General features: G+C 44.2%; 1 protein-coding gene across 5 annotated transcripts in view; it reads right to left on the reverse strand.

The window, feature by feature from the left end:
* The window catches only part of LOC135919705 (inositol 1,4,5-triphosphate receptor associated 2-like), a 222,017-nt gene that overhangs the window by 146,303 nt on the left and 60,887 nt on the right, over window positions 1–14,827 (reverse strand). For 4 of the 5 annotated variants that reach the window (XM_065453557.2, XM_065453556.1, XM_065453560.1 and 1 more), the window contains exons 9-13: window positions 14,599–14,658; window positions 11,027–11,091; window positions 6,331–6,586; window positions 2,918–3,013; window positions 374–420 (exon numbers count right to left, since the gene is read on the reverse strand). In XM_065453557.2, the coding sequence (XP_065309629.1) occupies window positions 374–420; window positions 2,918–3,013; window positions 6,331–6,586; window positions 11,027–11,091; window positions 14,599–14,658 (524 nt within the window). The remainder of the gene's footprint in view (window positions 1–373; window positions 421–2,917; window positions 3,014–6,330; window positions 6,587–11,026; window positions 11,092–14,598; window positions 14,659–14,827) is intronic. The other variant, XM_065453558.1, reaches the window with a different exon arrangement.

A 14,827-nucleotide genomic window follows, 5' to 3' on the forward strand; every position in this document is an offset into this window, starting at 1 on the left:
CTTTTTCTTGATTTCAACTGAGATGTCATTAACTCGCGTTTGTTCCCTCACCCAAGCTGCTCTTTTCTTATCTCTTTACGTTACACCCATCATTCTTCTTTCCATAGCTCATTGCGTCGTCCTCAATTTAAGTAGAACCCTTTTCGTAAGCTTCCAGGTTTCTGCCCCACAATTTTCTACATACAATTGCAATATGCCCGATAAATAATTAGATTTAATTAGTGATTTTTTGTTAATTAGTCGCTTGTGCATGTCGATTTCTTCTGATTCCTGAATATCTAAGACTTCCGTTTCCACCACAAATATTGGCTTTTTAACGACCAGCAATACACGATGTCCTTGCATGTATACAATTTTTTTGGCAAGGGCTCACCTGCTGTGTCCTGATTGGTTCAGAAGGACAGAGTTGAAGACACCAGCCTGCACGAGTAAACCAGGGCAAAGGAAAAGGAGGGAAAGTGAGCAGGGCAGGTTAGGGAAGAACATTTCAGTCAGGCATAGCTGTGATTATTCAATTCACACACGACTGTCTTAAGGGGAAGTTTCACTTCAGGAGCTCCTGTCTAAATACATCGAGATGCAGATGTCGTTTTAATCAGTAACCACTGCACAGATTGTGAGGAGGTTTGTTGCAGCCAAAATAAACAATTATAAATCTATTAAATGTAGGCCGTGCATATTTAATTTACAGCATTAATTTTTCTAAATAAATATTTGCAACTATACCAAAATACATACTATAAAACCACGTTTTCAACTCGGTAATATTTACAACTTGGGTTCTAGCATGAAACGATCTGAAAAACAGCACTTCACAAAAAAAATTATGAATTGAGATATTCAACTGTATGGAAGGTCCGTCCAAAAAAAGGAAAATTTCATGCTTGCTTTCTGTTTCTTACTTTTAATTTTAAGATTTGGCAACTTCTGAGTATTGCATCAAGGCTTTATGCAAATCGCACAAGTATTCCATTCAAGATTATTTAACATTATAACTATTCTCTTCAACTTTGCTTCAAATGAAAAAGAAAAAGATTATTCATGCATGCCTAAGCACAATACTATTGCCAACCTACACAAACATTTTCTATCAACGTCTAGTGACGACAATTATGATCATGTTGGCTCGGATAACAGCCCATTGGCAACACTACAAACGCATCTCTGGTTTCAAAGCACTGGCAATTTTCAAGTAAAATGAAAGAACTGCACATGTTAGAATCCAGTAAACATGGTAGTCGTTTATCCTCAAAATGATAATCACTCTTCCTTCAAAATCTGCTGAAGGCAGGCCAAAACTCGTTTTGAACAGCAGATAACGCATATTTGACGTGTTTACTATCACCTAAGCATTGCCAAGACAGATGCTGATCATGACAGCATCTGTCATGATCGGAGTCCCCAATCATGACATGATCATCATGAGTTGGGGTCAGGCAAGTCAAGTTTGATTCGTCCAGCAAGGGCCAATTTCAAGATCAAAATACTGATTGTTCTGGTCATAGCAACACATGGATGCTAGCTGGGATTCCCGGTTGTGATTTAACTAAGTGAAAAATCCAATTAACTGGAAGTGAATTAACATTATTCTACCACATGATGCCTAACGCATTTATAACGACACCAGTTTTAACAATACATCAAATATAACAACGAGCAGCCGATGAAACATCAACTTTTGTATGTGTCCTACGGTTTAATAAACAGCTTACTACAATGCTCCCACGCTGCGTGGCTGGTTATGATAATTAAACCTGGCAACACAGTGTGTGCGCCAAAAGTATTTGTGCACCCTCTTTTTGGAGCCCTAAATAAGAAAAAAAAAAGATGCACAAACTACAAGAGTAAATATGTCACTTCTTTGGCTAGTTAAAATGCTTGAATGTTTGCCCCCTCTGCAATATTTTGTGCAACCCAGTTATAACAATTATCACTTATACTAATGATTTTATATGCCCTTGAACATTGCTATGTAGTGGACTACCAAAATACTCGCACCAAAATTTTAAAAGGTGGCTTCACGGCAGCGCGCACTGCGCTGCCATGAAGCCACACCTCCAGGCAAGGTTTTCTACTATTCAAAGTATCGTTATCTCCTAGGAAACCCCACCTTCTCACCCCTGCATGTTGAAGCTCACTTCTCCCCTATTTCCCGGTTGCCCATCCTTTTCTGCCTTACGGGGTGCCATTTTACGCTTAGTAGTTAGTGAATACTGCACACAGCACCAGCAAACTCATCATCCCTCGTTCCGGCGCCACTCCCTCAGTCTGCACGAAGCACTTCACGATATTGCGGTGGGCCAAATCACCGCTGAAATTTTCCGCTCGGTCCAACTTGCTTCATCGCCGTTGATGATGCGCGGGCTTCTCCGACGGCGCTGTTATCCGCTGTCGTGTGAGTGCTAGCTGCAAAGTGATCCGATTCACGTCACATATCACACGACTGATTCATCCGCAATAACGTCCCGACGTGTGAATCCAGCTTTTTCAGCATCGCCGAAGAATGGGGGGACAGAGCCGCTGGCCGAAGATACGACTTAGCAAGTCGTGCATCAGCAAATGGAGACTGTTTTTTGCAAAGATTTGAGCAGTGTTGCATGCAGTTACCTCTACGGATTATACGCGGTGATGTTTTTCTTTCTTTCTGGGCTGTTGTCTGCTGTAATTGCGGGCGCAGATTACACGTGCAAAAATACGGTAATGGCAAGGTGCGAGTGACAGAAGCTTGAAAGAAAACAACTTCACAGTGTCATGTTCAGGCAAATACATTATGTGGAGCATTTGTTTGCTGATGCGTCTGTGGTCCCTAACTATAGGAGACTGAAATCCTATAAAGTTTTGCAAAACACTGTCAATTTGCAGCCAAGGAGAGTAAGGCCATATGCCCCAGCTGCTACTGCTGAGTGAAACCACTTACATCGGAGTGCCGGCGCTGGATCATGGAGCAGTCCCAAGAGGGTAACCTCGGAATTCCACAGAATGGCATCCGCGGCCTCTTGGACAGGCTCTGATCCTGCCGCAACGGCAAGACAAAAGAAAGCAAGAACACGCATCAATCATTCCTGTCCGTTAAAAAATCACTCAACACGTTTTTATCTTTTTAACCCCTGATACTTGAAAAAGTTGCAGTATATTGCTTCAACATGCAAGCAGCGACCTATTAAGAAATTAAATTGAGTGTTTTAAATGCACAGAAAGTGTGCAGAGCGTCGAGGGATGATATAGAAGAGTGCTTTATATTAATTCTGACCGATCTGGGGTTCTTTGACACGCACCCAAAGCCTGGTACAAGAGCACTTTTGTATTCTGACCCCACTGGAGCCGAACCCCTGACCTTGTGCTTTGCAGCAGAATGCCTTCGACACCAGAAACAGATAATGAAAGTATCATAATTAGGCCGTTACATGTGCAGCAAGACTTGCACGGTTGTCAGCAGTGTCAGGCACATAAGAACAGTCTCACAGCAACAGCCAAAATGCATGGCAATCCAAAGGTAATAAAACTTCTATTATTAGGCCTCTGGACACCGCACGACCTTAGGTGGACAAAACACAATGAAATGGTAAACATCAAACGCCAAACTATACTTCCTTTGAAGAACACTACAGTTTTCAATCTTTCTGTGCAATTCGAAGCCTACAATTTCACTATCCTACTCTCATGTTGGACTATGGATCAATAACCTCAGACTAGTAAAGTGAAATGAACATTTGATAAACTTGAAGGAGTATAAAATATGCCTTCCACTGTAACACAGTTTCGGAGACACGTCAATAATTCAGCTACTGTCTTCAGACAAATCTAAACTGCAGCCTTTAACTGAAAGTATTTGCATGTTTTGACAAGAATTTCTTCTCCTTCAACAAATACAAGGAAACAGAATAGGTACCACATGAACAATCCCATTCACATTGAAATATGCCACCCAACCTCGCCAATGACTCCGTTTCATGAAGCAAATAATTCTTTTGAATATTTTCTTTCCTAAACAGTCAACTTGAGGTGATTTTCGAGCATGCTATCACCTTATTCGTTGCTTTTGCTGTATTTTTCCAGGTGCAATTTGTGCTTATGTTTGCTTTCTGATACTTATAGTACAGGAGAATTTTGTTTATCTGACTCATGTTCATTCTAATTTTCGGCTAATTCTATGGTCACCGAAGGCCCCAGCTGCTGTTTATGCATTTCAACGGGCCTGAACTTTTGTTATTTCGATCGTAAAATTAGCCTTTGACAAATAATTCGAACTTGCCAACTCAGTATGTGTGCGTGTGACCAAGATGTTGACCCTAATAGCAACCCGTTTAGTGGCAGCATGTATCACCAGAGCTTAGAAAACAGCGAACGTGTTGAGCAAATGTCATCTCCCATAGAAAACAACTATTTTTGGTTTGCCCTAGGAAGATTTTTAAGCAGTAACAGTAGCTCACAATGTCTGACTATGGTTTTTACCGAATTCTAATTAGCTGTTTTTCTTTCCAGGACAATTTGGCTGAAAATTGCTTGTGCTGTGCAAACAAATTTGAAACCCTAAATGCATTTACGACGTTTGTGTGCTTTAGTGCACAACGCGGATTCATCGCGGCGAAGCTGACTTTAGTTAATCAGTCACCTTTGGATCCCTGCTCATGTTTCTTGTTAAAAAATCAGGTGTGCATTACATTTCAGCTTTGTGTAGGAGCTTTATTGTCATTTCTGCATTGGTTTTTCTACTTTGGACACACAGAAAGCAGGCCCGCATTTTAATTGGGGGCATGTTAGGACCGGTCAAATAGTACGAAATGTATCAGCCCTGCGTTTTTCCATTTTTTCTGCATCTTCTGTCATTCGAACTGCCGGATAATTCGATCAGTTTCGTAGGTCGCGTCCGGGTCGAATTAAAGGATGTTGACTGTGCTTAAAAAATATTTGTCAATCTGTATTTCCACCCTGCTGAAATTCCCTACGAGGATCGCAGCATAAATAAATACATTCCACGCTGTGCGCCATGACTACAGCTTTGCGATTCAGTGATGCCCTTGGCGCTTACATATAACCAATGTTCTTAGTACTCGGACTTCACGAAGGCCAAATTTCAGTCTGGACAGATTTCTGCTGTAGCTGTATTAACTAGTGCACTTATAAACAAACGGCTCATGTATAACACCTGTATGCTTTCCTGAGCTAAGTATACATAGTGGCAACCTGATAAATTATCAGATAAAGTGAAGAAGTAAGCCTTGATATGTTTCTTACCAATATTAGTTTGTGAAGAATAATGCTTAAAACGTATAACAGATATAATGAATGTATTGTCACGTAGTAGTGATGGTGAAGAAGGTAGCAGAACTGTGATCGACGAAACTAGCTTTTTGTTCGGCGAACCTGTGCCCTCAAACGCAGGCTACACTCGTGTAGCCTGCTGGTGTATACGTGTATACGTGTGCTCATGTATACGTGTGCTAAACTTTCATACCTAAACTTTCATTATACTGATCCTGAAATTGGCCTTTGCCAGATAATTCGAGCTTTACCCACCAGCACGCAGACGCCTAACCGCCATGGTGACCCGCGGAGCTTAGGGATAGTTAATGCGTTGAACAAAAGTAATTTCCCCGCAGAAAACACTCATGTTTGGCCTGCCCTAGAAAAATCTTCAAGCAATAACTGTAGCTAACGTCTAATTATGGTATTTATGCGATTTTACTATGGGCCTTATTTTTTTACAGGAAAATTGGGCCGTGAATTGCCTGCGCATCAAACCAAAACCGCCTTCGCAACGTTCATATGCTTTCCCGCTTAATGTGGCAATGCTGACTTAAAAAAGAAAAACATGCCATGGAGTTGGCTTTAAAAACCATGCGGCGAAACTGACTTTAGGAAACCAGCAGCCACTGTGCAACACATATTAGGCCCTTGCCCATTTTTCTTGCTATGAGATCACATGCAGGATAGACTTCTACTTTGTTTAGAAGCTTTGTTGTCATTTCTACATTAGCTTTCTGCAAGTGGGTGCACGCTTCATTTGAGGATGCGTTGGTATCGGGCAAATGTTGCCAAATGAATCAGCGGCGTGTTTTGGAGTCTTTCTTTCTTCGCTCAGTTTTGCTTAATTCGACCCGCTGGATAATTTGATCACTTTTGTCAGTCCCAACGGGGCCGAATTGCCGGAAGTCACGTGTAATGAAGAACTCTACTACTGGCTCTCTTTTCAAACCTCTAGTGCAAATAACAAAAATATTTCGAGTAATATTCAATCAGCAAAACGTGCCCCTCGCTATAGTGACCTACAACATAGCAACGCAAAGTTTAAGGCACGTCGAAGCAGACATCGAGACGTTGCCAGCTCACCGGCGTGCTTGCACAAGGAAGGTCAAGCGCGCTGAAGAAGAGCTCATCACTGATGGGCTGCTGCAATGAGGATGGCGACAGGTCCAACAAGAAGGCGTTGGCCGGCGAGATGGAGCGGACGCCTTCGTCACTGTCCAGGTTGGCCTCGCCAGCGACGGCCATGGTTGCAGGGCTGCTGTCGTGCAACTCCGTGCCAGTGATCGTGCTGCCATCGCCGACAACCAGGGCGCTCCGCTCGAACAGCACTTCTCTCAGCCTGTGTCGGACAAGGTTTGGGTGTTGGACTTTTCTTTCGGTGATGGGTTTCTTAAAGGGACACTAAAGCGAAACAATAAATCAGTTTAGACTAATGAAACATTGTTTGAGGACCCTGCAGGCAGTCATTTGACAAAAATAGTTTGATTATTAGATGAGAAAATGAAGGTTCAAGTATCAGTATTTCAATTTCGCGCCGAAACCCCAGCGCCGGTACGTCAGCGTGACGTAGGGGATTCCAAAGTATGTTTTCGCATCTGGACCGCGTTGGCTGAATAAAGGTTCCCGAAACTTGCCATGTTTAATATTTGGTTCCTTTAGAACACAATGCAGTCAATCTGCACCGCTATATATACCGTATTTACTCGCATAATGATCGCACTTTTTTCGCCAGAAAAATTGACGCAAATTCAGGGGTGCGATCATTACGCGGGTTAAATTTCCCGCAAAAAAAAAAAAAATTTTTTTTCGTCCCGCGTTTGCTGCGGGATGCGGGTGCGGGACACCAAAACAAAAATGGCGGCCGGCAGAGCAAGCCGAATGCGCCGAACGCGATTTTTTTTTCTTCTCGTGAGTACATTACGTGCATTGAAACAGTTTCTTCCGTATCAGTGATGAATAATATCGTTAATATCAACAAATCTGCGGCTATAACGTAGCCATGTCCACTTTGAGGGGACAGAAACAGACGGGCGCACTTAGCTGACAGTGACAGGAACGCATGGCCGGTGTGCTGCGGAAACTGCGGCATCTGTCTTCACTACTATCCTAACACGGCACGTTTCCGCTAAAGGTGGGCGAATATCTTAGCTGTGTTACAAGCGTCGGTGTATGAATAGGGTACACATTTAACGTCTCCGTGTAAACGTGGCTACTATCATTGCCGCGCGCGATTTGTTGCGTGCTCACGAGTGCAGATGAAAAGAATCGAAAGGCGCCTATTTTGCTTTTGTTGACCACAACCATTATAAAGTCTACCCATAATAAAGGCAAGTTAGGTTGTACCTCTTTTTGTCATGGAAGATCGGAAAGTAATGAAATGAGGCATCTGCTTAAGAATGTTGGGTGCGTGCAGACGAGTCGTTGGCGTAGCATTCGACAGATTGTAAGCGCGATCATTATTAGCTAGACTTGGCACACGACATATCGCTGCGGCAAGTTCGGGGTGCGATCATTACACGGGAAACAAAAAAAATCGAATTTTGACGACAAAATTCAGGGGTGCGATCATTACGCGAGTGCGATCATTATGCGAGTAAATACGGTAATTAGTAGACCCTAGAAGATGCCACCAAAATCCAAGAAGTCACAGTCCCCAGGTGCGGGACGTCTTGGATTTCGTTCTTGCGTTTCTTCTGGCCTACCAAAAGTCTTATCATTGTAAGAGTGGTGTTTTTGGTGTTGTAGAACGGTAATTTACTGATGCAGAAGAAATCATTTTCCACTTTAGTGCCCCTTTAAACTCAACCACACCGACCGATTTCTGGGATTTAATGACCCGAAAAACAGAGCGAGAACCTTAATGACAGAGCATTCAGTCTGAAAGAACGTAGTTGAACCTCAACATAAAGAAGTCACATTAGGAACGAAATTTTGTTTGTTATATCTAACCTAGACTATAACAGAAATTGCAGTTTTGCCCCATAATGCGAAGCAGTGATGCGATAGCTAGCGCAATATTATTCAGAGAAAGTCTTGTGCAATTTCGTGCGGTATCGATGGGTGTAAACATTCGCCAATACGTACGGAGGAAACTACTGTCAACTGTCAAAAATAGCGCACGTGCGTCAGTCTTTCTTTTTGTCATTTGTGTAACAGTATAGCGCAGCAAACAGATCGATGTCATACGAACTAGCCCCAGTCAAAGCCTTATTGTAGAAGAAGGAGAAAACTTCATTCATTGTGGAGGTAGCATTCTTTAGCAGACTGACTGGAGAGACATGACCTATTTCTTCCTCTTATTTTGTCCCACTTTTTACACTTAGCCCCTGGCTTCCTTTCATTTCTTTCACCTCAATGCTGGTTTATAGGTGCGCTGCAGAGTGCCATATCAGCCAATTATGGCAGCTTCTGCCGTGACTGTACCATGACAATATTTTTCTCTGCTGTACCACCGGCAAATTGGCTGCGAGGTAGCCATCACCCTGTGGGACTGGAGTTCGAATCTACTTGAGACATTGCAAATTTTCTTTCTATACGTTTATGGCAAAGCAATTTGGGATCCTTGTGGCTGATACCGGTGAACCTCTCCGCACTCGATTAGATAATTTCTAACTTCGTGGTCAACAGAACATTCTGCCAGTTCACAATAGACATCACACAAAAAACATGGGTAGCATGTGGGAAAACAACAAAATGAAACAGACAGAGCAAATCTCCCCAAGCCACAAATGTGTGGGAAAGGGAGCCGACGGGAGACTCATTGACTGTGGGAACGAGTGCCGCGGGGCAGACCAAGATAATTTTTTGCAGGGGGGTGCCCAGGCCTGCACCCAGGCACAGCCGGGCTAAACCATTTTTTCTGAGGGAGTGTTGGCAGCTCGCCCGGTCGCCATGAAGCAAAACCAAGTTCTGGGGCAGTTTGCACAATCTGAAGTTAAATGTATCGGCAGTGGCTGCTATTTTTGTTCCCCAATGTAACCATAATTTTTCCTACGCATTCTCAGTGTAAACGTGACGGTGTTCAAAAATTTTTCCACACAAGGGAGAATCTGACATAAATAAGTTCAATATTGTCAGGTTTTACTCTATGCCAAGGACAGTAACTGAGAAGTAGACGCGTTTGAAGGCACGCATAAGCAAACACGTAACCCTGCCGAGGATGTGAAATAAGCACTGTGGAAGCGCGTTATAGGCATGCCATCTGCAGAAACCACTTGTGCGTCACAAGCGAGAAACAATGGCATGCAGCTTCGCAAGCACAATGACCCACAATAAACCACTCTGCTCGTTCCAAACAATGCATTCTTGTACACATGTTTTGCCTCAGCACTAGAATCCAAGTGACAACGAGAGAGCAGAAGAGCGAACAAGCTAACATGCACATGTACTCAAGACAACCAGAGACGCAGCTCTCGAGCTAACTAATCGCACAGTTATCACAAGAGAAACCCAACCTATTTTTCTCAAACAAGCTGACGCAAACGTTCTACGCAACCCTTGCCTTGGCTGCAGACACAGCAGTCAAAAGCAATAGTAGAGTGTAAACTAGACTAATTGATTGATTGATTAAACGTCGCAGAGCAACATGGGGACTGAATGGTTTCCGAGTGCTCTCGGACAGCTGGCGACATTTATTGGGTTATTTGGGAACTACTTAGTCGGTTTCAGTTTTCAGTTTTCTTCACCACCACGCAAAAATTTTCGAAGCGCCTTCGTAGAAGGAGCGTGGTGGGCACAATGAGTGCTTGCAGTTTCCAAGATGGAATCGGCATCGCGAGACGCTGCTCGTGCGCGAAAATGTCACATTGCTACCCAATTCAAATGCAGCTGTGGGAGAGTTTTTGGACATTGGAACCAGCACTGATGCGGAAGACAACATCGGTTCGTCAGATTTCAGAATGTTTTGCTTTGTTTGTCAAACTGTTTCAAAGCTGCTGTGCGTTGATATAAAAATATCCTGCATGTTCTAAGGTGACAGTTCTTATCTGCATCGTGCTAACATCCTTTGGCCAGGATCATTTGTTGGCGGCCGTGCAGGCAGTAGAGTTTCGCGTGGAAAGACGGTCGGAAGTCAGCCTCAGCATATTGCTGAGGTTGACTTTTTTTTCTATACCCCAAGAAATGTGTTACATATAAAGATTATATCTGTTGGAATATTTCCCAGGTCCTCGGTGTCGAAAATTTTAATTCTGCAACTTTAAAGGTTTTCTATGCAATGTAACAATGATATTCTTATATAACTTTCTTTTTTTGTGTCAAACTTTTGTGTAGATGTCTTTTTTTTTCTAATTCTTTTTAATAAGCAAGTTTGGGACTAATACCACTAGTAAGAGAATTTGTTGCTTTTTCAATTTGATTCTACACAATTTAGCCTCACACATGCTCTGTGGTAGGAAAAGAAATATTTACTAGACTACCCAAGAATTGCTGCTTTTCCCACAGGCAGGAAAGTGTTAAACGCTCAGTACATAAATTTTCTCATGGACAGCATCATCGGGATGTGGCCTTGGTGGCCAGTGTTGAAATGCATGACCTCTATGAATAGAAAAGAAAATGTTTTTTACGACTGTGGAGGAACAGCAAACAATAGTGCACCAGCCACGCGCACTGTATTATCAGCTATAAAACCAAAAGGCCCTCCTCTAGGCCTAACATGCACATGCAATTGAGGCACTCACGCAAGTTGCATGCCCAAATGCATATTATCGCAAAGACAGATTTTCAGAACAGCACAGTCGTGAGTGAAACGAACATTAACGAATGAAGCAAGCCCGCTCACCGGAGATTTTCCACACGCTTTAGCCGCAATTCGTCCTCCATGTCTTTCTGCCTCTGTTCCAGTGTCTGAAAGGAACGCAGCAACAGACAAGGGCACCGCTTTAACCGTATGACAATGTGCCAGTTCAGTATAAGCAGTGCTGAAAGGCTAAATCTCTTACACCAGAGTTACACGGGCATTTCGAAGGCCTTAAAACCTATAATTGACTTGACTCGACAGCGAAACAGGTTCTTCTATAAGGGCAGCTTCAGTGGACATCGAGTCAATCTTCTATCAAGTCGGCAAAGTTGCACGGACAGTTTGTCTCGTGCGGGACACAGCAAACGGAGCAAAGTGTGGCGTGACTGCCTCACTAATTGGGAGGCAGCGCGGGGGTGACGCATGGGCGTGATTCACAGCAGCCAGCAGAGACAGACCTCTACTCGTGCAACGCTTCGTTTCCATATATGGTAGCGGGCAACGCGCTCATTGCATGCCATCGACGAACCGATAACAGCGTGCTACTCTGGTGCCATCTCGTAGTGGTCGTCGCTGCAGTGCCTGCCTTGCGCGGCACTACACGCTTCCTTTCACGCTTTTACCGTACCCTCCTCCTTCACCTTCCTCCTTGCATTCTCTTCGCTATCACCAAATTTCATTCCCCGCTAGACTTTGTGCTCACTCTTTCGTCCTTCGCTGTGCTCGTTCACTCAAATACATCAAGGGACGACGCCGACGCGAAACACAAGAACGGGTGCCTAAGAGCCTGCGCTCTAAAACATTAAATCAGTTCAAATGATAAAATATTCTTTCCCAACTCCACATTTGTTCATTTTGTGATAATGGCTTGCATATCGAGGAAGAAAACGAAGGTAAAACTACGATTCCTTTAATTTCCTGCCAATACTCAAGCAATGGCACGTCATTGCGTCCTCACAGGTATGAAAAAAATTATTTTCTTCTTATTTGAAATGTTGGGGCTCAGTATACAGTCAAACCTCGATATATCGAACACGGATATATAGAATTATTGCGTATATCGAACACTTTCTATATCACGTGGAAAATCGCATGCATTTTTAATTTTTTATTTCGAACGGGGCCGGATGTAAAATGGATATATCGAACTCCGCCGCCCGGACCAAGTGCGCTCTGTTGACAAGAGGCGAGCTTTCCCGCAACACTCTCGAAGATAGCGGCGGCGTGATGGGCGTTTCGGACTGCTGCGTACGACAGCTGCCCACATCGGTTGCGCCGAGGGCGCCATTTGAACGTCGCGGCGTACACACACGGCGGCTTGGAGCCAGCACGGCCGCCTCGTGCGCCGTGCGTGCGTGATCGAGACGGCCGTGGAGCCAGTGGGAGCGCTTTGTCGGCGCTGAGCCACACACCATGTGCATTGAGGACTTCGTTGGCGGCACGGAGGAAGGAAACTAAGGAGAGGCCCTACCCCCTCCGCGCGCTAGGAGAAAAGTGTGGCCGAAATGACGTAGTAGGTTCTCATTTTTTTGCTGCTGCTTTATTTTTTTTTGCTGTATGGCCACGCCTTTTGGGCCACAATGGCGGCGTTCTGATTTTGAGCGCTCACATGTGTTGCTCTGGTAGGTTTCGTTCCGTGGCTAAGGCACTGTGTGGGCGGGTTTGCATTAGTCACCGTGTCTTGTTTCGCTGTGTTACCTGCACTGTGCTCTGCCGGATGTTGCGCGAGCGCTCTGCGCGCGAAACCACGCGCAGCGCGGCGTGGTTTCGCGAAACATATAAACAAGAGAGAAGGGTGGCACAAAAGGCGGAGCATCGCCATGAGCAACGCTAACTTCCGGCTTCACTTTTGCTTCACAAAGAGTGACGTCAGGGCCTCTCCTTAGTTTCCTTCCTCCGTGGTTGGCGGTGACGAGAGCACCGGAACAGTGGCGGAGTTTGCTCGAGCCGCCCATCGCCGCGAGCCGCACAGCACGCGTGCGGTCGCGCGAAATATTGCACGTATCAAACACTTGTGCACAAATTTCGGTTTACAATGTGTAAGGTATACACTGTGCACACAGTGTAAATCGTAATTTGTGCACAAGTGCTGGATAAGTGCAATTTTTCGTGCGACCGCAAGCGTGCGGTCGCACTTGAGATTGCGTCAGAAGTGACTGCTGAGCGGCCGAACGAAGACGCTACCGAGGCTGATCCAGCAAGCGCTGATGTTGCCCCGCTCCCGACTGCAACTGAGGCTGTAGCTGCTTTGGCCGTTGTACGCCGCTACTGCGGCGCAACAGAAGGCACTGGACCGTCTCTTCTGGACCGTTTGGACTATGTTGAGGACGCCGTGGTCAAGCTTGCGGTTGCCAATATAAAGCAGACTACGCTGCTTCAGTACTTTCAGCGAACGAAATAAATACTTTGTTTGAAGCTTCATGTGAGTATCTATTGCGCCACGATTGGTTCATTGATTGATTTGTGCTAGTTTTTCACGCGTTTTCTACGTGATTTTGTATATCGAATTCTGGCTATATCGAACTATTTTGCGATCACCGTGCTGTTCGATATATCGAGGTTCGACTGTAGATGTTTCAATTCCTGAAGTTCAGTCGTTGGACAATTCAGAATACGGCTTATTACATATCTGCAAATAAAGTCCTAGCCAGGACTACTCAGAAGCTGACAAAATTCATAAACAGCACACCTGGCTGGTGCAGTAACTTCAATGTGATGCTGTCACCTGGTCTTTAGTTTTTGCTCATTTACAAAGCCTTTTCTACCAGCAAGAGTGGCTTTCTTGGTATTTTAGAATATATTTTATAATTTCAGCTCCAATAATTTTTCTGCTTAGTGTCTGTTTGAATGAAACAATTCTTCAATCAGGTTTCATTAAATCGAGGTTCGACTATTGTAACTGTAGCACGATTTAGAACATGATGAGAGAAATTTAGGATAGGTGTTACTGCAAAAGAAGATATCTTGCACCATCGCGTCGGTTTTTATACATCAGTCGTCGAATGTTGCAGCGTAGTCGCTGGGACCTGCGTGCCTTCCACAAAATTCTACATGATTCGCGTTTCGCACACATGCAATCAGATTACGCAAGGTTCGGTTACAGACAGCGATTGAAACCATCAATAATATTCCAGAAACTTCCGATACATGCAGCTGCGTTCTGCGCTGTGCGATAACATTTGTTAGGCGTTGAAACGTGGTCACCTAATAAAGATAAAGAAGTACAAGTGTCAATATGATTGAAATAACGAAAGTATGGGCATAGGTGCCGGTCAGCACTAATCTAATTAAAGATTCGAATTAAATGGAGTCGGGTTAAAGGAAGTTGACAGTATCGAATATGGAAAATAAGTTGTGTCAAAGCCCGCATGGTCGAGGAAAGCTTGTGAAAGGGAAAAATTGTCGTCCATTTAAATTTTAGCGCGACGCTAGACAGGAAGCCCATATGGGTTTCTCAGAAAAAAAGCTTGACAGTTGAGGAATTCGCCCTGGTCCGGGATTCGAATCTGGGACCCAACACTTATCAGGGCAGCCGCTCTACCATCTGAGATAACCCGGAGACCAGCAGATCACAGAGCAAGGGCAAATGATTGACAAGTGTAACCAAGCCGTACCTCCAGTGTCTTGGACAAATCCTGGACCGCAGCTGTGCTCTCACCAAGTCTGCTGGACTCCTGCGCAACAAAATCACATAATATATCGTCGCAAACACATTGATGACTAGCTACAAGGTCAAATACAACAGAACAGTACCTTAAAAATAGAAAAGAAAATGTGATTTTGCTTGCAAAACCATGATCTGATAATGAGGCACGTCACATTGCGGGATTCCGGATTAAGGTT

This window comes from Dermacentor albipictus, chromosome 10 (genome assembly GCF_038994185.2).
Source record: "Dermacentor albipictus isolate Rhodes 1998 colony chromosome 10, USDA_Dalb.pri_finalv2, whole genome shotgun sequence".
Lineage (NCBI taxonomy): Eukaryota > Metazoa > Arthropoda > Arachnida > Ixodida > Ixodidae > Dermacentor > Dermacentor albipictus.